The sequence below is a fragment of the Stegostoma tigrinum genome, chromosome 4 (assembly GCF_030684315.1).
Source record: "Stegostoma tigrinum isolate sSteTig4 chromosome 4, sSteTig4.hap1, whole genome shotgun sequence".
NCBI classification, from domain to species: domain Eukaryota; kingdom Metazoa; phylum Chordata; class Chondrichthyes; order Orectolobiformes; family Stegostomatidae; genus Stegostoma; species Stegostoma tigrinum.
The window spans coordinates 78,672,193-78,696,835 of NC_081357.1; the positions used below are offsets into that span (position 1 = coordinate 78,672,193).

Below are 24,643 nucleotides of genomic sequence, written 5' to 3' on the forward strand. Positions count from 1 at the left end.
AACTTTTGTGACCCACTTCATAATTATTTTCAAAAAAGTTCTTAGTAAATAAAATTGTAAGTTGCGTGTCTGTGAGGGCATTCCGCTGGTGTTAAATTGAGACAAGTTGTGTCCAACAGAGGCGATAAGTCATACATAAAAATGTTTTAAATCGTCTCCTGCTTCCATAAGTGAGGCTAATAATAGCTACGACATGCTACCGTTTACCCTAGAAGTGGGTTATGTGTTTCAGCTGGAACAGTCGCAGTTGTCTCCCAGCTGCCCATTTTTTTTGGCTCCCTGTCTGGGTCAGCTGGCGCCACGTGCGTACCGGCCGCCGGACTGCGGATTGTGCAAGCTGATTGGTGGTTGCGGGAGATATCGTCCCGGTGGACCAATGGATCTGGAGGTCGGGCACCGCCAACCAATCGGCGGGTAAGTTTTGATCCTGCCCCCCCCCCCCCGCCTATTCCTGTATAACAGGGTAGCACGGAACGGCTGATGCAATCGGACAGGCGCCAGAAAGTTCGTGTTGACGGTATGTTATGTTATGTTATGTTGGGCTGGGCTGGCAGTGCCACGTCGGCTTCCGCTTTCCCTACCGGGACTTTTAATAGTTGGCGGGAGGTAGCACCAATCCGTTTGCGGTGAGATTGGTTCTAACCGGGGACAGTGTGTGGATGCGGAAACTGCATGTCACTCCCCGCGGGCGGGTGTCTGCCTCCTGTGGTAATATTCTCTAGCACCATTTGACAGATCTTACGAACTTAGTGTACATTCAGGTTTATTTGCACCCCCCACAGTGTGTTCTTAATTCAAGGACCATCTTCAGAATCTGTTTCTTAACAGCCGGTTGTGAACGTAACTGTATTTCGGAGGTGAAAGGGTACTGTCATTTCAAGAACCCTTTCCGATTAATCTTATCATGTAATCGCTGTTCGGTTTGTTTAAAAGCGGAAACTCCTGATCAGTGTGATTCTGCCCTTTCGTTAGTTGGACAGCATCAGCGAGTAGAGATATGCTCTCTTTATCACTGAGGATGTTTCTATTACAGTGTGTTTTTGCCCGTCAATCTCCTCCTTTCTAATCAAAAAGAGAGGGACCAGGGTAGAAGAGCACATCCGTTCCAATGATGGCAATAGAATACGGAAGTAATAGTGAAATGGCGTTTGTTATGGGCTTTTAAAAACCTAAAATTTTAAGAGGAAGTAATTGTTGTAGCCGAGGAAAGGAATAAGTTGTGTGTGGCTGCAGTCATTGTTAAGATAAATATGATTCAGAAAATTAAGAACAATGAAGATTATCTAAAGTGATATTAAAATAACGAAGGAAGATCAAATCTGTTTGTAGCAATATGTGTACCAGCAAACAATTTTACTTATTCTATAAATGTCTGAAAGGCAATTTCCAAACTATTTCCCAGTCACCATGAATTTTACAATCTGATATTTAACTGTTTTTAAGAAGTTTGTAAAATTAAAATTAACTTACAATGGTTTATAGACAATATTTTTAATTCCATTGAATTAGTTTCCCGATTTAATACAAAGTCATATACCAGTTTTATAAAGAAATCAAGAAATTATATTTTTGCTCAGAAAATTATTGGGTCTGGCAGCATCTGTGAAGAGAGTTCAGAGTTAATATTTTGGGTTCCAGTGGTAGTTAAAAGGGTAAAGTGTGGAAGGAGCGTTTACCCCGGTTAGCTTTGTCGGTGTTAATGGTATTTGTAGTGTTAATTACGTGAATTATTTCAGAAGCAAGTCACCCAATTTGGAGTTCTAAAACTTAAATTTCTTTATTTTCCTTTGCAGCCTTAGATTTTGGTTTGCATTAATATTTTGGGTGCTCAAATCAGGTCCCCAAGTAGTAGTTGCATTTGAGGAAGATCTTCCAAGTTAAGCAATAAATAGCCAGTAGAGAGGTAATAGAAATGTTCAGTTTACGTTCATGAACTGAACCTTCCTTTTGTTTTTAGGAGCTCTTCATCCCTCAAAACCTTTTTTAAACCATTTGACTGGAAGGCTAATTTGTGACTTAGCTCTGTATTTGCTCTGCTGTAACTCTGCTTTCTCTTCAAAGATGCTGTCAGAGCTGCTGAGTTTCTCCAACAAACTGTATTTTTGTTTCAGATTTCACGTGAATGCAAATCTTTAAGTTATTATCTATATATTTGCTTTAGCTCTACATCCCTTCAATATTTCGGCTAAGAAAAATCAATCACTTAGATTTAAAATTAGCAATTGACCCATCCATTTCTAATTGTGGAAGAATGTTCTCCCCTTCAAATGTAGGAATAGCAGCTTTAAAGGGTTGTGTGAAATTTTAAAATTCTAACCCCTAACCTTAAGTTCCCTCACCAACAGAAATAGGGTAGATAACTTTATTTTCGGTTAAATCAATTTCCTAAATTTGAGGGAAGAACACTTAGTTAGTGGAATTTGTGTTTCCAATTTAAACATTGGAGTTCAGATATCATTCCAGTAACTTCCACCTGTCTGATGCTAAACCAAACTGTTTGCAATGTTGTTCTTCTTTTGTGACTCCGAGTTCTCAGCCCAAACATCCACTTTATAACCAAACTAATCTATTTCCATTTGTGCAGTATTACCTGACTCGGTCCTTCTGCCATTAAAACCCTCACCTGTGCCTTTGTTACCTCTGGCTAGACATGACTGTTCTAATGTACTTTTTGCTGGCCGTCCACACTCTAATATCTATGAACTTGAGGTCATTAAAAACTGCAGCTTATATCCAAGATAACACGGTGTGAAACTGGATGAACACAGCAGGCCAAGCAGCATCAGAGGAGCAGGAAAGTTTGGCGTTTCAAGTCGGACCCTTCTTCAGAAATGGGGGAGGGGAAGGGCATTCTGAAATAAAAAGGGAGACGGTGGAGGCGGATAGAAGATGGACAAAGGAGAAGATAGGGTGAGAGAAGACAGACAGGTCAAAGAGGTGGGGTGAGAACCACTGAAGGTGAATATAGGTGGGGTGTTTAGGAGGAGATAGCTCAGTCCAGGGAGGATGGACAGATCAAGGGGGTGGGATGAGGTTAGTGGGTAGGAGATGGCGGTGGGGCTTGAGGTGGGAGGAATGGTTAGGGAGGCGGAGACAAGCTGGGGTGGTTTTGGGATGTGGTTGGGGGAGGGGAGATTTTGTAGCTTGTGAAGTCCACATTGATACTATTGGGCTGCAGGGTTCCCAAGTGAAATATGAGATGCTGTTCCTGCATCTTTCAGATGGCATCATTGTGGCAATGCAGGAGGTCCAGAATGGACGTGTTGTCAGAGGAGTGGGCGGTGGTGATGGAGTTGAAATGGTTCGCGACTAGGAGGTGCAGTGAAATCCCAAAACCAGCTCAGCTAGACCCCGCCTCCCTAACCATTCCTCCCACTTCAAGCCCCACCCCCATTTCCTACCCACTAACCTCATCCTGCCCCCTTGACCTAGCCCCTCCCTAACCCCCACCTACACTCACCTTTACTGGCCCCAACCCTGCCTTCTTGACCTGTCTGCCTCCTCTCACCCTATCTTCTCCTTTATCTATCTTCTATCCGCCTCCCCCATCTCCCTATTTATTTCAGAATCCCCTTCCACTCCCCCATTTCTGAAGAAGGGGCTCGACCCGAAACGTCAAACTTTCCTGCTGCTTGGCCTGCTGTGTTCATCCAGCCTCACACCATGTTATCTCAGATTTTCCAGCATTGGCAGTTCCTACTATCTCTGTAGCTTGTATCTGAACTGTTTTTGAGTCTCATTCACCCTTCCCCTTTGTGCTCCCTGACATAGACTAACCCTTAGTTTAGCAAAGTTGTATATTTCTTTTCTTTTCCTAAACTTGTATTCTCATTTTCAAATTCCCCTGATCTGACTCCCCTTACCATTTGTCTTATAGCCTCTCCATTTGTACAGTTTTCTCATCTCTGTCCTTCTCTAATCCTGGCTATTTGAATATTCCTAATTAGATTAGATTCCCTACAGTGTGGAAACAAGCCCTTTGGCCCAACATGTCCACACAGCCTCTTGGAGCATCCTGCCCAGACCCATCCCCCTATAACCCGTGCACCCCAGAACACTATGGGCAATTTACGGCAAAAAACACTAGGCCAATCCACCTAGCCTGCACATCTTTGGACTGTGGGAGGAAACCGGAACACCTGGAGGAAACCCCCACAGACACGGGGAGAATGTGCAAACTTAACACAGACAGTTACCCAAGGCTGGAATCGAATTTGGGTCCCTGGCGCTGAGAGGCTGCAGTGCTAACCACTGCACCACCGTGCTGCTGTAAATTTTAATTGCTTAATCACCAGAATTTATGATGTCAGTTGTCTGGTTTCTGGAATTTCCCTCCCTAATCATCTCTCTACCTGGCTTCTTCCTTAAGGAACTCCTTTAAAATGCTTTGTATTTAACCAAGCTTTTGGTCATCTGTCCTTTTTGACCTGTGTATGTGAATTTCCAAGTTTTCTTTTGAACCTTCACTATTTCTAAATTTAAACCATTTTGCAAGTACCCTTCCATTCTCTATTTCAGTCCAGACCAGATGACCTCCCATTTCCCTACATTGAAATCCATAGCATAGATTTACCCATTTCTTTCTTTTTTTTATTTTATTTTTAATGTGCTGCCAATGGCACTGCTCACAACACTGTCAGTGGGTATGCACAAGTAACTTCCAACTCAAATTCTGCAGCATTGGAGGCTGAGGGGTGACTTTTTATAAAGGTTTATCAAATCGTGAGGAGCGAGTATAGGGTAAAAGGCAAGGTCTTTCCCTGGGGTGGGGGAGTCCAAAACGAGAAGGCATATGTTTAAGGTGAGACAGGAAAGATTTAAAAGGGACCAAAGGAGCAACTTTTTCATGCAGAGGGTGGTGTATGTATGGCACTAGCTGCTAGAGGAAGGGGTGGAGGCTGGTATGACTACAACATTTAAAAGACATCTGGATGGATATATGAATAGGAAGGGTTTAGAGGGATATAGGCCAAATGCTGGCAAGTGGGACTAGATTTAGATAGAATATCTGGTTGGCATGAATGAGTTGGCTCCTCAGAAGTAAACTTCATCCACATTGTTGAGTTCCAGCTACATAGGCTAAAAGATTTCTTTCAGTTATCTGTGGTTCCTATACTATATTTATCCAGTTGAATTTCAGTTTTTGGCAGCTGACAGACCTTCTGTTAGAGAGCAATGAAAAGAATGCCACTGTTTCAGACCACTTAAGGCAATATTTTGTACAGCAATTAGCATGGTGAAGTTAAAAATTCACAAATCCCTGCTTTCTAATAGTGCCTTTGGCATGCCAACTCTTTAGTCACCAAATCTATTGTACAATGATAGCGATTGGTCCTGATGTTGTATAATGGGTAGTGGGGAACACGTGAGCATTGAATTTGTGGTGAATTGCTAGTCTTGAACAAAATGTCTTCTAGGTGTTAATGATTTTATTTTTGTGGCTTGATCATATTTGGGGGAAGGCCAAACAGCTATCTTCTTGAAGTTGATTTGTGATTGCCAGGATATGACTGTGTGGATTATTTGCTTGAATTCTGATTTGTGAACCAGATCAATACCTGATGTCAGCAAAAGTGTTGACTAGCTTCCAGTTGGATTTGTTTTGTGTATATTGTTGATCAAGTGCCTGGAACAAATTGGAAATAATTTGGGGAGGATCAACAGAATGTTTTGTGCATTTACGTTATACCAAATGTTATTTAGAGATTGGAACTTTTGATTAGGTTTTGTACGTAACTTGCTTTGTTTGTTCAGCTTATGTTGGTTACAGTGTGTGTCTCCGAGCACTTTGTTCTTCACAGACATCAGCATGCATAAGCAAATAACATTTGTCTGGAGAACATTTGCTGAAAGCACTGATAGGAAACAATTTAGTGTTACACAAGGAGGGCATCTTGCAGTGATGCAGTCTGTGTCAAACAGTAGATAAAGATACTTTTTTTGCGATCATGGTTTTAAAGGCATTGATCTCTGTGTGTACGCTTTTTTAATTGTTTGGATATACGTAGCATACAGCCAATATTCCTAACAGTTTTTTTTGGACAGTAAAGAGTAACTTTCCTCAGTGGGCATAAATCTACCAATGTTTTACCCATTGTGGTTTTTCTCAATCCAGCTGACTGTGTGTGTTTCCTTTTCACTGTGAATTTACTATATCAAGATTTCAATATGAGGTAGGTGTTGTAGTTGAGTCAGGTGCTGGATTATAGACACATAAACTAAGATCTTTGTTTTTACAAAGGCATGAAGAAATGAGAAGGAACAACAAACGGTAACAACAAATAAGTGCTTTGAACTCAAATGGAACAGCAAAGTTCAGGGCATAATTTTGTTTTGAAATTAATGTCCAAGTTTAGAAATGATAAACATTAGGTATACTGTATTCAATGGGAAATTCTTAACCAAGGAGTGCTGAGAATGAGGGATATGTGAATATAACTTAGTTATTAAGATATATGCACTCCTGAATTTTAGAGGAAGATAGATGAGTAAGGTAAATTTTTTTTTTGTAAGGATATACTGACAAATAGAAAAAGAGGAATGGAGTGAGGCTTTAGTGTGAAATGGTATGTGTTAGTTGGGCTGGATGGTAATTTATGTTATAGACTGTGTTTTAATCACGTCAATAAAGACTCATTTAAAATTACTGAGCATGTTTTAGAGTTTACTTTAACTGCCTACTTGAACTTGCATCCTTTATTCTCAGACGTGAAGAATGCCAGTTTTCAGGAATTTGGCAAAGACTGCTAAACAAGTGCTACTGAGCAATGGTTGTAGTTGCCAGACTCCTCCTGTGTCAATAAGACGAATGAGCTGCTCTCCAAGGCAAGTAAATGCCGATGCAAGTTTTCACTCTGTGTCTTTTGCAGAGTCGGATCATCCCCGTGTTCTTATCACAGGTATGTTTTTTTTTAATTTGAATACTTAAAATAAGGAAGCCTATATAAAATTAGACACTTTTTTTGTTTAACTTTAAATTCTAATCTTTGACTTGAGTCGAAAGAAAACAGCATGCATCTTGCTAACTTATTAAAAGTTGCAACATAATATGCACAATAGGTACTAGTTTTCCAACCCAGCTTTATATTTTACTTCATTTTTCTGTGCATTCTTCCTGTCTTGCCACATGAAGTTATTTATCATCTTCAATTTGGTTTTATAGATATCAGACATCCTCCAACACCATGCTTAAGTTTTGTTCTTGAAGCGTGAGTCGCAGCTGTGAATAAAAACAGTGTATCTGATTACAATATTTGGCATGGTCATATCTGATGTCGTCATATTAAATGCCAGAACCACATATGCTTGAGTCACTTTGAAATCAAAACCTGCTAATATATTTAACTCTACCCAAGCTCAAGGACCATGAGAACAGTTGTAAGAGGCTCACTATATCTAAAGCTGGATTCAACTAAAACAGGGTGGACTGAATATCCAAGATGCAATTTTTAATCAGAGGAACTGCTGTTGTCCCCAGTGTTGAAAGTCTTGAGGTTTTAAATCTTAGATATTCAAGCTCATTCTAATAAATGTATTTCAGTACAACAGCGATCCTCACTGCATACTAAACATTTTTAAAAAACAAATAAGTTATTGTACCCACTCCAGATCAAGGAAATGTGATTTACTGTACAGTGATCTTTCTAGTTAAATGTAACAAAATGATGAGGCCGTAGCTGTGCATGCCTTTCTACATTGGTGAATTGTTTTCAAAAATCTAGCAATTTTTTGGGAACAGTTCCATTATGAATATTTGTTTATTTACATAAACTTCTATATATAAGACACTTCAAAACTAAGAGCAGGAGTAAACAATAAAACTGATTTTGTGACTGATTTTCACCCTCTTTATTGCCCTTCCCCCAAGCTGAAAAGCATGTCAGCCTATCTTGTTTTTAAAACTTACAAACAATGGAGCTTAAGCTGTCTCTGAAGCACAGAATTTCAAGAATTCTTAAACTTCTCATACTCTCTATCCTGAGATTGTGCCCAAATTCTAGCTTTCCTGGCCAGAAAAATATTTTTGCAATGTTCATGCGAACAAACACCTTCAGAGATATATGTTTAAATACAATCACCCCTCATTCTTAACTCCAGTATGGATCCTGTTATACTCAGCCTTGTGAGGAACGACTGTCACCTTTCAGGTACCAATTGAGCAAGTCTGTCCTGCACCCTCCAATGCATCTACATGGAACTTAGGTATTAGAATTTAAATACAGAAACCAAAGCTGCATTTAGTATACCTGGTGGTTCTCATCAAAGCCTTGCCCAGTTGTAGAAAGTCTTCTATATTCTCATTCCAATCTCCTTGCAGTTATACGGTCAACATACGCTTGTCTTCCTAATTGCTGTCTGTACCTGTGTGCTAAGTTGGTGTTCCATTTGCAAATGTGCAGGGCTTTTTGGACGACAGTGTTTACAAGTTTCACACATCAAAATCTGCTTTTCTATTCTCGTGCCTATGTTTGTTACATTATGTAGCCTGTTGAATTGTGTATTTTTGTTTGTGATAACAAGGTGTAGAGCTGGATGAACACAGCAGACCAAGCAGCATCAGAGGAACGGGAAAGCTGATGTTTCGGGCCTCGACCCTTCTTCAGAAATGGCTGACACTTTGGGCCTAGACCCTTCTTCAGATTTTGTTTGTGTACTATTTGTACAAATCAAGTGCTGTTTTACTCACTATGCAATTAATGTCACATTAATAGTACTTGTGGTCATTCTTGTAGTTTGCTCCTCTATTAAGATAAACGGTTGTGTTTAATAACTGTTGTGTCTGACCTGGGTTTTTTTTTGGAATTATTACCTGAATAATGAACTGATCTTGTCACAGCAGCTACGTATGGATTTATTCCAAGCAAGCAAGACTGCTAGTTAAAGTAAAACTGGCTGTCTTAAATTTTGTGCTAATAAGTGTTTTGCATTTCAGGTGGCTTGGGACAGCTTGGCGTAGGGCTTGCTAACTTGTTAAGGTATGTAAGTGAAACATTGTGTTTGAAATATAGAAAGTTCACACTTTTTTCAAATGAATGTGCAACAATTGATATACTTGACAAGACTGCAGATTAAAGTTTCCCACTCACTTGGGGTAGTGTGTACTTTGAGTTTGGAATTTGTCAAATTAACAGAAGATCAGAAAATACTGAACTTAAATGAACTAGACCCAAAACCAGCAGTGTTGGTGTTTTTCCATGCTCTTTTACATGTGTTTAAGATTAATTGGCCCAAATCAGACCACAACTGATAGTGAATAATCTTTGTGTCTTTATACCAGTTGGTCTTGTAAGTTGTCAAAAGCTTTCAGCTTAAAGAAAGTGTGCTGAATTTTTATGGTGTATGTCCAAATGGAACCTTTTATGCTTTAGTAATTTCTGTGACTAACTTGTATAGATTCTATTGTTTGTTGATGTGTGCATACAACATGAGTAAGAGAAACATTTGGGGAGAAGTGCAACGATTTTTGTTTTTTATTAGTCATGTTTCTCTCCGTTAAGCATCTTAACAAAAATATGTTGATTATTTCAACAGAAAACGTTTTGGTAAAAACGATGTAATTCTGTCTGACATCAGGAAACCCCCAGATCATGTGTTCCACAGTGGTAAGTGCTCAGAGTTCAAAAACAGAAAACACCTTTTTCTTAAAGAGACATGTAAATTTATTTTAACAAATCACATCTTGTCTATTTAGGGCCATGTATATACTCTGACATCTTGGATTATAAGAATCTGCGTGAAATTGTCGTCAACAATCGTATCACGTGGCTAATTCACTACAGTGCTCTGCTGAGTGCAGTTGGGGAAGCAAATGTTGCTCTAGCACGTAATGTCAACATAACGGGTGAGAAATATACAACAATTGAGATTTCTGCAAACAACCTATTTCTATATTTAGAAACTTTGAAATTTTAACTTGGAAAATAATACACCATGGTGCATTTTAAACATGGTTTGCAGAACAAATCTCTCAAATGGTGTTTTTTGAAGTTTTTTATATGTAATTATCTATTAACAGGTCTGCATAATATTCTGGATATTGCTGCTGAACATAATCTTCGTCTATTTGTTCCCAGCACAATTGGTGCATTTGGATCAACTTCTCCCAGAAATCCAACTCCCGATTTGTGTGTACAGAGACCTAGGACAATCTATGGAATCTCCAAGGTGCATGCTGAGCTCATGGGAGAGGTATGTTTCTCAGTGCTCTGTATCTTCAAAACCCTTCCTAATAACATCTATTCCAGTTTTACTAAGAATTTATTTTTCAGATACTTACATTGAGTAAATGTCTGATTTAACAAGTGGTCTGAGAACAAGGGAGCTATTGTTCAGCTTCAATTATTCTGATGCGATTCGCTACAGATCCTTTGACTATTATGTGCTCTCGCTCTCTCTTCATTGGACAGCCACTACAGGCAAATACTTTCCAATTCTATTTACAAACCCTGTACAGCTGATACATCATTGTGCATGTGACCTATTTTGATTGGAAGCAATTGTTTGTTACTGTGGCTACTCATAAGAAAAATAAAGTATTGATTTATCCTTTTTTTTGCATCTAAAGAGAGCCAGCATAATCGAAGCAAGTTTGAGTAAATTCTGAGAGCTTGGACTAAAATCTACTTCTGTAATTCTGCAACAATGCAGAATTTTTCTTTCTTTGCTGAATTTAAATATATACATTGTTTGCCCAATAGTATTACCACCACAAGTATGGCATGGATTTTCGATGCCTGAGGTATCCTGGCATAATTTCTGCAGACACCCAACCAGGTGGCGGCACAACAGGTATATCATCTTTCTTTTGTGATCTTTAAATCCACCCTGATTGCTGTTTAATGCCAATACTTGCCAGTTGTACATCATGAAAACACATTTTTGAGCATGTGACTTATGAATGCTCATACTTACAAATGTGCTACCATGCTTGGTTGTCATTTTAAAGACCTAATATACAAATGTTTCCTGAACTTGCAAACAACTTCCCTTCAGTGTTCCGACTTGCATACCGTTTGAACAGATCCAGAACACAACCTGTTCACAACATGGGTCTGCCTGTGGTCAGGAACTGGGGTGTGGAAAAGGCCATTGTAAATCGGCAGGCTCGGCTGATGCAGTTTTAGCTGCACTGCATTAAAATCTAGATTCCATTGCAGCAGCATATTTATGAGTATGCCCCCGCTGATCTAAATTGTTAAAAGCTGATGCCTTGTTTTATCAACACTCCTTTTTAAAATAACATCAGATCAGCAGTAATCTTTCAAAAAACCAAACTGTGTGGCAGTACTTGTTCACTTAGGGGACTGCATGTGATGTTCAGACATTTGGAAAGCCTGATGTGGCTTTTTTGTTTTTCCACTGTCTAGAGTTATCGGTCATCAACTGTCCCTCCTCATGTACCATTTCATCTTTCTTAACTGAATACAAACAATGCATCATGAACAATTCCTTCACTTCCTGCCTCGAATTGATAACTTGCATGTATCTCTTCTTGGCCCCTCCTATTTATCCTTCCTGCTGCTCTTTTTCAGGTCATTTATAGAGGTTAATTTATATGTACTCTGTGGAGACTTCATCCAAATATTCCTGTTACCTACAGTCCTGACTGAGTAATGTTTTCCTGATGTTGAACTGAAAAACTAAAGGCACTAATCAGCTGACACTACAATATTTTGTGTCATTGACTTCACTTAACTTCTACTCTGAGCTATTTGCTTGAGCTGAAGCAAAACTACTTGCTTTCTTGAAATCTTTTTCTACATTTTTTTTAAGGTGAAAATCACACATTCTGTTCAGTCGTAAAATTTATTACTTCATCTCCTTTTTATATCATTGATGACAAACTAATATTTCTTTAGAATAGGATTGTTCTTATGTTGTCAAAAACAATCTGAATTAGATACCAAAAACCTAATAAATTTAAATACCTGATTCAAATTGCTTTGGCTAAATTCAAAAGCCTGTTCTCTTGGTTAAAAACTGTCACTTAGCCTGCTAACTGTACAGCTTTTCAATAGATGTGTTTCAATTAGGGCAATCTATGTACTTGCAAGCTACTGCTCACAGACATCCATTTTAAATCTCCTAAGCACAGACAAAGCACATGATGTCTTAAAGAGACCATGCACTGCTTCCCCATTCTTCCTCCCCTCCCATGCACCTCCCCCAACCCACCCACCCAAGCATTTCACAAACACCAATTTCTAACTTCCTGCCTCCCAATCTACAAGTCCTCTACTCAACTTTGCAACAGTGATAGGTGAATTGGACTTAGTTTGAGTGAGGGCATAGCCAGCGGAGTTTTTTTTGACCACATTTACACAGGGTACATGATGGGAGACTGGCTGAAAGTGCACTGGAATTCTCAAGGATAGAGGCAACAGAAGGATTGTTCAAGGATTTTAGCAGTGGGTCATTTGAGGCAGAGCTAGATTCTGACAAGGTTAAGAAGGTGAAAGTAATCTTGCCGTTTGTGTGTGTGTGTATGTATATGTGGCTATCTGCACATATTGTTCACAGCCTTGGTTTTATCAAGCTGATTGAATCTCTGATGACAGCTAGAGGGAGGGATAGGGTCAGTAGTTAGTTTGAAGTGGAGACCAAATATGACCTCTTCAATGTTTCTAATATTTTATTGTAAGAATTTTTTTTAAAACTTAGTCAGTAGTGGTTATTGGGCAAGTAGTCTGACACAGGTGATAGTAGAGAAATACTTGTGAAATAGAACTGGTTGTGATTAGCAGATGTCTGAAAATTAGTGCAAGTTCATGAATGACATCACCGTCAGAAGAAGATCAAGAATTGCGTGTTTTTTGTTTTGGCTCTGTAACTATAAGAGTGAGATGAACCATTTCAGTTGTTGCTGCAGCAATAATTGAATAAGTCTGGAACCAGACAGAATGTTTTCCCAACCAGCAGGATGATAGAAATTCTGGGAAGTGGAATGTATGCTCAACCTTGTCAAAGTCTGCAGGTTGATCAAAGAGGGTTGGAAAGGAAACGTTATTATGGTCACAATTACATAAGATGTCACTTGTGACCTTTTCATGAGAACTATTTCAGGTCTGGGATGTGGGCAAAAATTAGATGGAAAGAATTGAAACATAAAAATCCAAGAATTATGGGATCTTAGAGATGACAACACCATTGCAAATGGAGATAGAAAATGTAGCACTTTCTGTGGTTGCTTTTTCTTAAACGAGAAGGTTGTGGTGGTGGTAATAACTCATGCAAACAGAAAGGAAGGTACCTGAATTGTGAATTGTTATGAATACACTAATGAGAAGGCCAGGAAATAAGGTGATAAGCAGTTTAGCGGGAAGATAGTCAAAGGAGTCAGAAACGAGGTATGATGAGCTGAGTGTGACCTCACCCAGATCACTTCTGTTCCACGTGCTTTTGTGCATTAAATTTGACATTTTATATTCTGAACTTTCTCTGTCTCCGTGTTGTTTTTTCCCCCTACTGAATTTTGTTCTTATCTTTTGACTCCAGCCCTTTCTGCAAACATTGTGTTCCCTTTTTGCATTGTTATCTTCAGGTAAACAGAGTCAGAAACTGTATAAGCTTTTGTGGAGTGGCAGGAAAATACTGTAACAGTTAAGGCTCCGTATATAAACTAACATAATGTAGCCAAAGTTCACTGCTGGTCAGATTGTGTGTTGATTTATATAGTGAGGAATGGCACAAAAAAAATTGAAACGTTAGTAAACAGGATCCTTTTTAAATCCCAAAATAAACCAGCACGTATACACCATCTCCTGTGAACGCTTAATTACAGTCAAGTAATTTTAGACTGTGTGTTTTCATTATCTACATCAGACATAGTTGATAATATCTACTCAGATAAACCAAACGAGAGTTTTAACAATAAACTTACTACCAACAAATTCTGCAATATTTCTGCTTTAAACTTTAGTTGTACGTAATTGATTTAATATAGAATTATAGGGTACTTTCTCAATTCTGTGAAACCCAAAACCAAATTCTGAGACTCAGCAGTTTATTCACAGAAACTAAACAGACAAATGTAGCTGCAAATATTTTCAAATCTAATCTTCAAATCCCTACAGTGTTGAAACAGGCCCTTCGGCCCAACAAATCAACATTGACTCTCAGAGCATCCCACTCAGATCTGTCTCCCTGTAACCGACCTAATCTACACATCCCTGAACACTACAGGCAATTTAGTATGGCCAATCCAGCTAGCCTGCACATCTTTGGACTGTGGGAGGAAACTGGAGTACCTGGAGGAACCCACACAGACACAGGGAGTTTGTAGAAACTCCACACGCTTGCCCAAGGGTGGATTCACACCCGGGCCCCTGGTACTGTGAGGCAGCAGTGCTAACCACTGAGCCACCATGCTGCCCTTAATTTATTTGAGGCAAATTAACACTTACAGTTATAAATGACTTGTACTTAGCACATATAATTCAAAGAATCATCCAAAGCAAGTCACAAATTAGAGAGCTCTTTTGAGGAAAGAGCACCTAACAAGAACTATAGAAAATCAAATAAAACGCAGTGGTTATGATCATCTTTGTTAGTGTTATTCTTCAGTAGATTGCCTGAGTAGCTGTTCCTTTGTGAAATTTCATGGATTATCAAGCTGTTAAATATTAAAGTCAATCATGGTCTTGACTGAAATATGCCCAAGTTTTTTTTTTAGCAGTGTTTTGTAGATTATTTGAGAAGTTCAGGAATCCTGGTAAATACCATTTAATATTGCTTTCCAGACTGAGATTATATTGGAGGTTGTATCCTGATCTGTTACTCGTAACTTAATAACAACATCCAGTTGTTTGGCATACTTTGGTTTATGCTTAAGGAGTGGTTCAAAAAAAATGTCACTGTGGACTTTAGAGGTCAATGAGCTCTGAATGAGAGGATGGGTTTGGAGGGCAAAGGCATGAACAAAAGCATCTTTATGAAGTTGAATGAAAGAAAAGGCCAGGTGAATTTATAGGAGGGTAAAGGAAAGTTGGGGATGGAGATGGGAAAACCTTTTTCAGTTTGACTTCTACCCACTCCATAATCCATATTTACTACACATGAAGGTGAATGATTAGAGAGCACAATGGATTAAAATTAATTTTACACCTAATAAAAGCTGAGTAACAGTTTTAAAAACACACATTGCTTAATGTGGTGAATTGAAGTAATAGCAAATGTTATTTAGTTCCATGTTTACAAATTGATAAATCATGTCAAGCAGACATACTAGACTTTATTTGTGGGTCACCACATTAGGTTGAAGGGTGACCTTGGAGAGGTTTATAAAATCATGTGGGCCATAGATAAAGTGATTAGCAAAAACCTTTTCCCCTCGGGTAGGCGAGCTCAACTGGAGGGCACAGGTTTAAGGTGAGAAGAAAGATTTAGAAGGGACCTGAGGGGCAACTTTTTCGCAAGATGGTGTGTTTCTGGAATGAACTGCCAAACGAAATGGTAGATGCAGGTACAGTTACAACATTTAAAAGACACTTGGACAGGTACACAAATGAGAGATTTCAAAGGACATGGGCCAAATGGGACTAGTTTAATTTGGGAAACATTGTGGACATAAACAAGTTGGACACTGTGTTTCAGTGTTCTAGGACTCTCTCTTTTATATATTTGAGTAATGTGAGATCTTCTTTTTTGCTTCAAGAAATTTCAATATAGATTTTTCTGATATTTCCATTTTCCAATATTGCTTTCTGCAAAAACCAACCAATCTTTATGCTCTATTAAAACATTTTGAACTTTGAATTTTTTTGGAAAATGCTTCATTTCTGCTAATTGTGAAGCTTTTAAAGCTCAAGCATTTCTTCTTAAGGTCATGTATCCGTGTAACCAAGGTGACCAACTGCAGTGGTTACACTACAGATCTTTTCATGGTTTAACCAAAGCATAAAAACTTGAAGGCTACATTTGACCACTAGATGTTTGCTTTTTCTTTCAGATTATGCAGTCCAAATTTTTCACGATGCTGTAAAGACAGGGAAGTTTGAATGTTACTTGAAGGCTAATACAAAGCTTCCTATGATGTACATTGATGATTGCCTACGTGCAACACTGGAAATCTTGGAAGCACCAGCAGAACAACTTACGATGAGAACATATAATATCAGTGCTATGAGCTTCACTCCTGAAGAGCTGGTGGCTGAAATTCGAAAGCACCTGACTGATCTTAAGATCACCTACAAAATCGATGAAATGCGCCAGGCAATTGGTAAGTGATGTGTAACAATAATCAGTATTGTGTGCTGCATAGTTTTGTAGATTCTTCTGGTAAACCAGTCTGATTACACTACATATTTTGGTTGATTTGCATTCATCCCTGTAGGGTATATTTTGACCTTGGAATGAACTTTATTCCATTTTAATTTATGAATGAGTTCTCGGAATTAATAAGTCGGGCAACTGCCAGTCAATCCATTTGAAGAATTCTCATGGACACACAATCAACAGTGACTTCTGAAGAAAAGAAGTGACATCCACAAAATTAAAATTCAGTCAACGAAAATGCTTTGCAGTAATTAATTATGCTTTATCATTCAATTTAAAAGTTTATGAATGTACCAGCTTTTAACACATTTTTGACTCTGTTTATAGATGTAGCAACTGGATTTTAATGTTGAGCCTATTAGTAAGGTATAATTGATGTGTAGGATAACAAACTGTGGGGCTAGATGAACACAGTGGGCCAAGCAGCATCTTAGGAGCACAAAAGCTGATGTTTCGGGTCTAGGCCTGAAACGTCAACTTTTGTGCTCCTAGGATGCTGCTTGGCCTGCTGTGTTCATTCAGCCCCACACTTTTTGTTATCTTAGATTCTCCAGCATCTGCAGTTCCCATTATTTCTGATCATAATTGATGTGTAGTCTCGCACATTCTAGAATTTGTCCAATATATTTTGACTGCTATGGCTAACTTTGTCATGATCACAATTGCAGCAGATTTGACTTAGTTACACTAACTCTCTAACCCACTTGTATTGGACATGTTAAATTTGGGAATAATTGCTTGCAATGAAGAAAAATCTCGAATGAGCTTCCTTATCCCACACTTGACACTTTGTGGATAGTAGAAATGCTAAAAGCCTTTCTCAAGTTTCCCCTTTGTCTGTCTCTGTTTTTAGCTGACAGTTGGCCAATGGAATTCGATGATCACAATGCTCGTCGAGACTGGGGCTGGAAGCATGAATATGATCTTTCTGAGCTGGTGTGCACAATGCTAAACTTTTGTACAACTGATAGTCAGCTGATGCAAACAAATTAAAGGAAAATTGAAGATTTTTTGAAGGACCGGAATCTACAAGGGGATCCAATGTACATTAAGAATGTCATTGGATGATGAAATTTAGGTCGTTTTGTAAATTTTTTTTTTTCTCTACTTGAACTAGGCTGACTGCAATGGCTAACTGTGCATCTTGTGCGATGAGAATATATAAACTTTTAATGGTCAATGGTAATCTGAAGAAGTGTTTGGTCTGGATGAGCAGTGCTGTTACAAAAGGGCTGCCAACATACAGGGCAGAGTATTTCATTTGAAAAATCTATTTATAAACTTTCAGTTCTGACTTTTTTTTTATTCTTGAGTAAAATGTGTACTTTGTGCAAGGATGGAAGGGGAAAAGGAGTGAATGTTCACTTCCATCTTTAAAAATTGTAATTAGAGCCTTAAGCTATACTGTGAAATAAGTTGTTCTGTACTCCCAACTTGAAGATAGAGATCACCTAAAGATTATTTAACAATGCTATTGAATAATTTGTGCAACAAGCTGTGTTCCACTTGCAGTTTATTTCATCTGAAGAATTTTGTTTTGTATACAATTTGCAAAATTGAGTGTCTTTTACCCGATTCTGCTTAAGGATAGAATTAATGCAGTTTAGCTCAAGGCGTCCATGGATCAAACACTCCATGTACACTATGAAAAATTATTTAATCGTAGCATACACCCTTTTGGACATTGTGCAAACATTTTTGTTTTACAGTTCTGACTTCCTTTCACACTCTCTCTCTTCGTAATGGCACAGTAACCTGTGAGAGGTTTTGGCATAATTGTGCAAATTCTCTAATAAGGAAAACCAAACTGACTTCGATATGGTCAAAAGATGGAAAATCAATTCCAATACTTTTACGCAGAAACTTTTTTTAAATGTGAAGAATACGCGTGTCTTGAAAAATCTTTAGTTGCTATTTTGTTGCAAAAAATGTCTCTACTTTTGTATATCAAGCAAAAATATTGCGTTAAATTTCAGATTTTTGAGTTTGAAGGTTTTATTGGACTTATGTCTTGCAAGTAACACTTTTTCTCTTCCTTTTTAATCTGAATATTTAAAAAAAAATAAAAGGGTGTTCAAAATCCAAACACATTTGGAAGTTCATTCTTTACCATTTGGCAAACCAAGCTATATGCTGTTTAGTACCATCAAATTTTGAAAAAGTCAGAAAGTGAAAGTAGAAAGAGATTGTGATTCACTGAAAATACACCAAGTACAGCTCATTTAATGAAGTAATAGAGAAAAGCATCGAATTCAAGGCTCAGTCAAAATGTTAGGTTTACAGTACAGTATCTTATGATCTTACACTCTCAGGAACAGGACCGTTTCTAGTTACCAGCTCCAATATTGTCTGCATTCCAGTTACATGCACAGTCTTCCTGCAAGTAGCCATTAGAAGCCCTATCTTGCTTAAGATCAAATTAAGGTTGGGAGGGAGGTTCTTTAAGGCAGCAGGTCCACAGGTGTTGATTGGTTCCTCTCCCTTTCTCCCCCCCCCCCCCCCCCACCACTTTCTGGTCCACCATCAAGAAAGTACCTCTAAAGATCTGTTGGAGTTTTGACATTACCAGGGAAACACTTACAGAAAGATCCTGGTGATGATATCCTGCCTAGCCAATTCTCACATAGCCCTGGTTGGCTACCAGTCACAGCACGTACTTCCAATAAAATTGTTAGGAGACAGGGATATGGGCTTGGACAAACCCAAAACACCACTTGGATTTTACTCTTAGATATACGAACAACATCCAGTCCTGAAGAGGGGTAATACCCGGAACTTTGACTCCTCCTTTCCTCTAGATGCTGCCTAGCCTGCCGTGTTCTTCCAGACTCCTATTTTGTCTACCTTGGATTCCAGCATCTGCAATTTTTTTTTGTCTCCATCCACATTCAATCATCTTTTGCTTTAAGAAAAACAATTCCATCTATCTAAGATAGTAGGATCAGCTGATGCTGAAGAATCTGAGATAACAAGGTGTTCCTGTGTTCATCCAGCTCTACACCTCGTTATTCCAGTCTATCTAACCTCTTTTCAAAACTGAATCTCTCCAGCCCAGGCAACATCCTATGAAATTTCCTCTGCACCCTCTTCACTGTTGTCACCTCCTATCCAGCTGCTTGTGTGTTTGTGGAGCTAATCCAACCAAATGGAGAGTATGCCAACATAACTCTGACGTGTATTTGGTAAGTATAGTGAACTGTTCACTTTAAGAGTCCTGTCATATGATGTCATGATGCCACATCAGCCGTTTTGGGCAGGGAACAGTGACTAATCTTGCTGCCTGTAGATTGAATGCCTCTTTAATAAACCTCCTGTTGTTGTTGTTGTTGTTGTTGTGAAACAGTTAACCTAGTCCATCTTGAAACAAGGATTAAAAACTGATTCAGGATTCGACGGGTCAATCTATTCATTCATCAAAGAACTACAGATCTCAGAGGCACTTGGATGAAAAGAAAATAAATGAAACTATGCCATCGCTAAATCAAAGCAGACACTGTCAATTAAAAAAAATTCACCCAGGGAAGAGATGAACAAGTTAGAAGAAGCTCACCACATAATCCAATCTGAAAGAACACTAAGTAATGAATGCCCTACATATAGGGAAATGTTTTGATTGAAAGGTATAGAAAGAAACAGGCAGCCTCAGGAATACTTTGTTTTGAAATGTGAAGAAACAAGGTAATGCTATGATGTTCATGATGCATCATGCTGTGCATGTCCTTCCCATTTTTATGAAATAATACTGGGTAATTTTGGTGCCATAGGACCATATAATGAAAGTGTAGAGCTGAAGCTCCTACACAGAGAGATTCCATTACTTTGCTCAAGCAAATAAAATTGAAGCAGAAACATTTATCCCTGCATTCCTGAGCATTATAGGAAGAAAAATGGTTAACCTCCTGAGGGGTGTGGTACAGCCAGAGAAGCTGGTTCAAAAGCTTATGAAGAATTAACAGGAAGCCTTGAGAACCATTTTCATCCAAACCATTGATGATTAGTGAAGACAACCAGCATGATGGTGAATTTGTAAAAATTTATAGAAGTTAACAGAATGCTGCGAATTTGGGAACAACTTAAAATGTTCTCAGAGACAGGTGGGTGTGTGGTTCAAACAAGTTTTTTAAAGTTCATTCACGGGTTGTGGGTGTCACTGATTAGGCCAGCATTTATTGCCCATCCCTAATTGCCCAGAGGGCAGTTAAGACTCAACCACATTGCTGGGGGGTTGGAGTCACATGTAGGCCAGACCAGGTAAGGATGGCTAATTTCTTTCCCTATTGGGCATTAGTGAACCAGATGGGCTTTTCCCTTGACAATTGGCAATAGTTTCATGATCATAATTAGACTCTTAATTTTACATTATTAGTGAATTCAAATTCCACCATTTCATAGAAAAATTATGGAATCCCTGCAATGTAGAAACAGGCCATACGCTCATCAGGTCCACACCGCCCCTCCGAAGAGCATCCCAGCCAGACCCATTCCTTTAATGCCGCATTTCCCATATCCAACACACCTATCCTAAACATCCCTGGGCACTATGGGCAATTTAGCATAGCCAATCCACCTACCTGGCACATGTTTGGACTGTGGGAGGAAACCCACACAGACACAGGGAGAATGTGAAAATTCCACACAGACAGTCACTGAGGCTGGAATTGAACCTGGGTCCCTGGTGTTAAGGGGCAGCAGTGCTATCCAGAGCCACTGTGCTGTTCCTATTTCCTGTGGCACAATTCAAGCCTGGTCCCCAGAACATTACCTGGGTTTCTGGATTAATAGTCCAGTGATAATACTACTAGGCCATCACCTACCACATGGGAAGCAATCCAGAAGAGATTACTAACAGAAAGGGACCTAAACTTAAAGAAACACTGGAAAAAGCAGTCTTGATGGAACGAGCAGCCAAGGAAGCTCAACAGTTTATGCTCAAGTTCGTACAATGGTAGCTGACTGAGTTCAAAAAATGCCAGCTGTGAAATGAGTACCAAGACAGACTCAAAAGTGCCATTGTTGTGGAAGAACACAGTGGCATGGTGGCTCAGAGGTTAGCACTGCTATCTCACAATGCCAAGGACCTGAGATCAATTCCACTCTCATGCAACTGTGTGGAGCTTGCATGTTCTCCCTGTGTCTACATGAGTTTCCTTCCGGGTGTTCCAGTTTCCTCCCACAATCCAAAGATGTGCAGGTTAGGTGGATTGGCAATGCTAAATTGCCTATTGTGTACAGGGATGTGCAGGCTAGGTGATATAGCCATGGGAAATGCGGGGTTACAGGGTGGATCTTGGTGGGAGGTGTTTTAGAGCATTGATAGGCCAAATGGCATGATTCCATGTGTCCAGTCTGGTCGCCCAGTTATAGGAAGGATATTATTAAGCTGGAGAGGATTCAGAAGAGATTTACCAGGATGTTGCTGGGCATGGAAGGTTTATGTTATAAAGAAAGACTGGATAGGCTGGGACTTTTTTTTCACTAGAGTACAGGAGATTGAGAGGTGACCTGATAGAATTTATAAAATAATGAGAAGTATAGATAGAGTTAGTGGTAATTATCTTTTCCCAAGATGGGGGATTTCAAGATTAGGGGCACTCTTCTAAGGTGAGAGGAAAGAAATTAAAAAAGGTGAGAGACAAATTTTTCACACAGAGAGTGGTTCACATGTGGAATGAACTTCCTGAGGAAGTGGTGGATGTGGGTACAGTCATGTTTAAAAGACATCTTGTTACGGACATGAATAGGAAAGTTTCAGCGGGAGATGGACCAGGAGAAGGCATATGGGGTTAGTTTAGTTTGGGATTATGTTTGGCATAGACTGGTTGAACTGAAGGGTCTGTTTCTGTGCTGCATGACTCTGAGTGAGGAAAAATAAATGTGAATTTTTAAAATCTTCCTATTAATATTTTGTCTATGCCATTGATCTTAAGGAACTACTCAAGTCACTTTCATGAATAAAAATGATAACAGAGATACCTGCAGTAAACCAGCTATGATCATTTTTGAGCTTCCTGAGCTACCATGGCAAGTTTGACTCAAATATTTCAACTGTTTCAAGCCATTGCACATTCAATATAGTAAAACAAGAATCGGAAATGGGAAAAACAATATGAAAGAACCTTTACAGGAGCCAAAGAGGCTTTATTTAAGGAAGAAGTCCTAGATTATTTTGACTTAGAGTTACTATTGTGACACCACATGCAGTGGAAGCAGTTGTTACCCTATTGTGAAGAGAAGCCAATAACTTTCATATTAAGATCATTAAATTAAGCAGAAATGAACTAAAATATAGAAGTTCTAGGAATTATTTTTGGGCATTAGACAATTCTAGCAATACCTGTATGGTCAGGAATTTACTCCATTAACAGACTACACACCACTGACCACAATACTTTGGCTTCATACAGGGTATCCTTCTGTAGCAAGTGAGCCTTATGCAGAGGTAGGCATTGTTATCAGTTCATACTTATACAATTAAGTATTGGCAATCTAATTTACTTGGGAATGCACATGGGGTCTTTAGATTATCTTTGCCAAATGAGTTGATGATAAATAGAACAAAGTAGAAAACACTCTCGTAATGGCAGAACAAGTTTAAAAAAAGCACCAGAAATGATCCACTACTATCAAGAGTGAAATATTTTGTGGCAAGAAGACAGGAACAACCCCAGAACTGAAGTTGTATGTCGCATAAAAATTTAGAACTATCCATGCAAGCAGAATGTCACCTATGAGAATGAGTCATTATTCCACCATGGTTCTGGAAACATTTTAAATAAACTAAGCAAAGATCACTGCAGTGATAATGGGAACTGCAGATGCTAGAGAATCCAAGATAATAAAATGTGAGGCTGGATGAACACAGCAGGCCAAGCAGCATCTCAGGAGCACAAAAGCTGACGTTTCAGGCCTGGACCCTTCATCAGAGAGGGGGATGGGGTGAGGGTTCTGGAATAAATAGGGAGAGAGGGGGAGGCGGACCGAAGATGGAGAGAAAAGAAGATAGGTGGAGAGGAGAGTATAGGTGGGGAGGTAGGGAGGGGATAGGTCAGTCCAGGGAAGACGGACAGGTCAAGGAGGTGGGATGAGGTTGTAGGTAGGAGATGGAGGTGCAGCTTGGGGTGGGAGGAAGGGATGGGTGAGAGGAAGAACAGGTTAGGGAGGCAGAGACAGGTTGGACTGGTTTTGGGATGCAGTGGGTGGAGGGGAAGAGCTGGGCTGGTTGTGTGGTACAGTGGGGGGAGGGGACGAACTGGACTGGTTTTGGGATGCGGTGGGGGAAGGGGAAAGTTTGAAGCTGGTGAAGTCCACATTGATACCATTGGGCTGCAGGGTTCCCAAGCGGAATATGAGTTGCTGTTCCTGCAACCTTCAGGTGGCATCATTGTGGCACTGCAGGAGGCCCATGATGGACATGTCATCTAAAGAATGGGAGGGGGAGTGGAAATGGTTCGCGACTGGGAGGTGCAGTTGTTTATTGCGAACCGAGCGGAGGTGTTCTGCAAAGCGGTCCCCAAGCCTCCGCTTGGTTTCCCCAATGTAGAGGAAGCCACACCGGGTACAATGGATACAGTATACCACATTGGCAGATGTGCAGCATTGTCAGAATGAAGTTAAAACCAATGAGAAAAACAAAGAGATGCCTGAGGTACAAACAGGAACGAACACCATCTGATCCAGAAAATCATTCTTCCTGACTTTCATATATATGATTGTAAATATTGTGAATGTTTTAATTGCAGGAACTTCTGATGTAAAGGGGATGTGGTGTTGTGTATTTGGCAGACAGTATGGTGTCAAGTATCACTTGAAGAATGTCGTCATGTGATGTCATGGCTAGCTTGAGCAGGAAACAGCAGCCTTTCTGCCTGTGAAGTGAACACCTCCGTAATAACTCTCCCGCTGTGAATCAAAACTTTGGCCTAGTGATCTATCTTTCTCGAAACATAACCTGTGCCTTGTTGATAGTAGGCAGGCTTTGGGAAGACTTGAAGCGAATAACTGCAAAAGTTACAGCCTCTGACCTGCTGTTTCAATCACAGTATACATATGGCAGGCCTGTTCATTCCTGGTCAATGGTGACCGCCCAGGATATTGATATAGAAGGATTAACAGACGTTAATGCAATTGAAAATCAAGGAGAGACGGTTAGATTCTCTTTTGTTAGAATTCTTACCAATTAAAATCGACCCTCCTTGAATTAATTCAATCTAGAGTGAATTAATTATTTCACTCTAGATTGCTCTTTGTCCTTATGAACAAAAACAGAAGTTGCTGGAAAAACTCAGCAGGTCTAGCAGCATCTGTGAAGAAAAATCAGAGCTAATATTTTGGGTCCAGCGACCCTTCCTCAGAACTGATGGTAACTGGGAAA

General features: G+C 39.4%; 1 protein-coding gene and 1 long non-coding RNA gene across 5 annotated transcripts in view; one reads left to right on the top strand and one right to left on the bottom strand.

Moving 5' to 3' along the window:
* The first annotated feature begins 319 nt into the window (after positions 1-319).
* On the top strand, positions 320-18,358 carry tdh (L-threonine dehydrogenase). Of its 4 annotated transcripts, none has more exons than XM_048530312.1 (9): positions 320-414; positions 6,707-6,899; positions 8,933-8,975; positions 9,532-9,602; positions 9,692-9,841; positions 10,016-10,188; positions 10,698-10,788; positions 15,947-16,216; positions 17,126-18,358. In XM_048530312.1, exons 2-9 carry the CDS (start codon positions 6,716-6,718, stop codon positions 17,263-17,265), a joined length of 1,122 nt encoding a protein of 373 aa, XP_048386269.1. In that variant the 5' UTR covers positions 320-414; positions 6,707-6,715; the 3' UTR covers positions 17,266-18,358. The 4 variants fall into 4 exon arrangements, with proteins under 4 accessions (XP_048386269.1, XP_048386266.1, XP_048386267.1 ...); XM_048530309.1 differs by lacking the exon at positions 320-414 and adding an exon at positions 444-517; XM_048530310.2 differs by lacking the exon at positions 320-414 and adding an exon at positions 583-708.
* The window catches only part of LOC125452198 (uncharacterized), a 76,738-nt gene continuing 56,305 nt past the window's right edge, over positions 4,211-24,643 (bottom strand). Inside the window, exon 3 of the long non-coding RNA XR_007247489.2 lies at positions 4,211-7,219. This is a non-coding gene — a long non-coding RNA (uncharacterized LOC125452198). The remainder of the gene's footprint in view (positions 7,220-24,643) is intronic.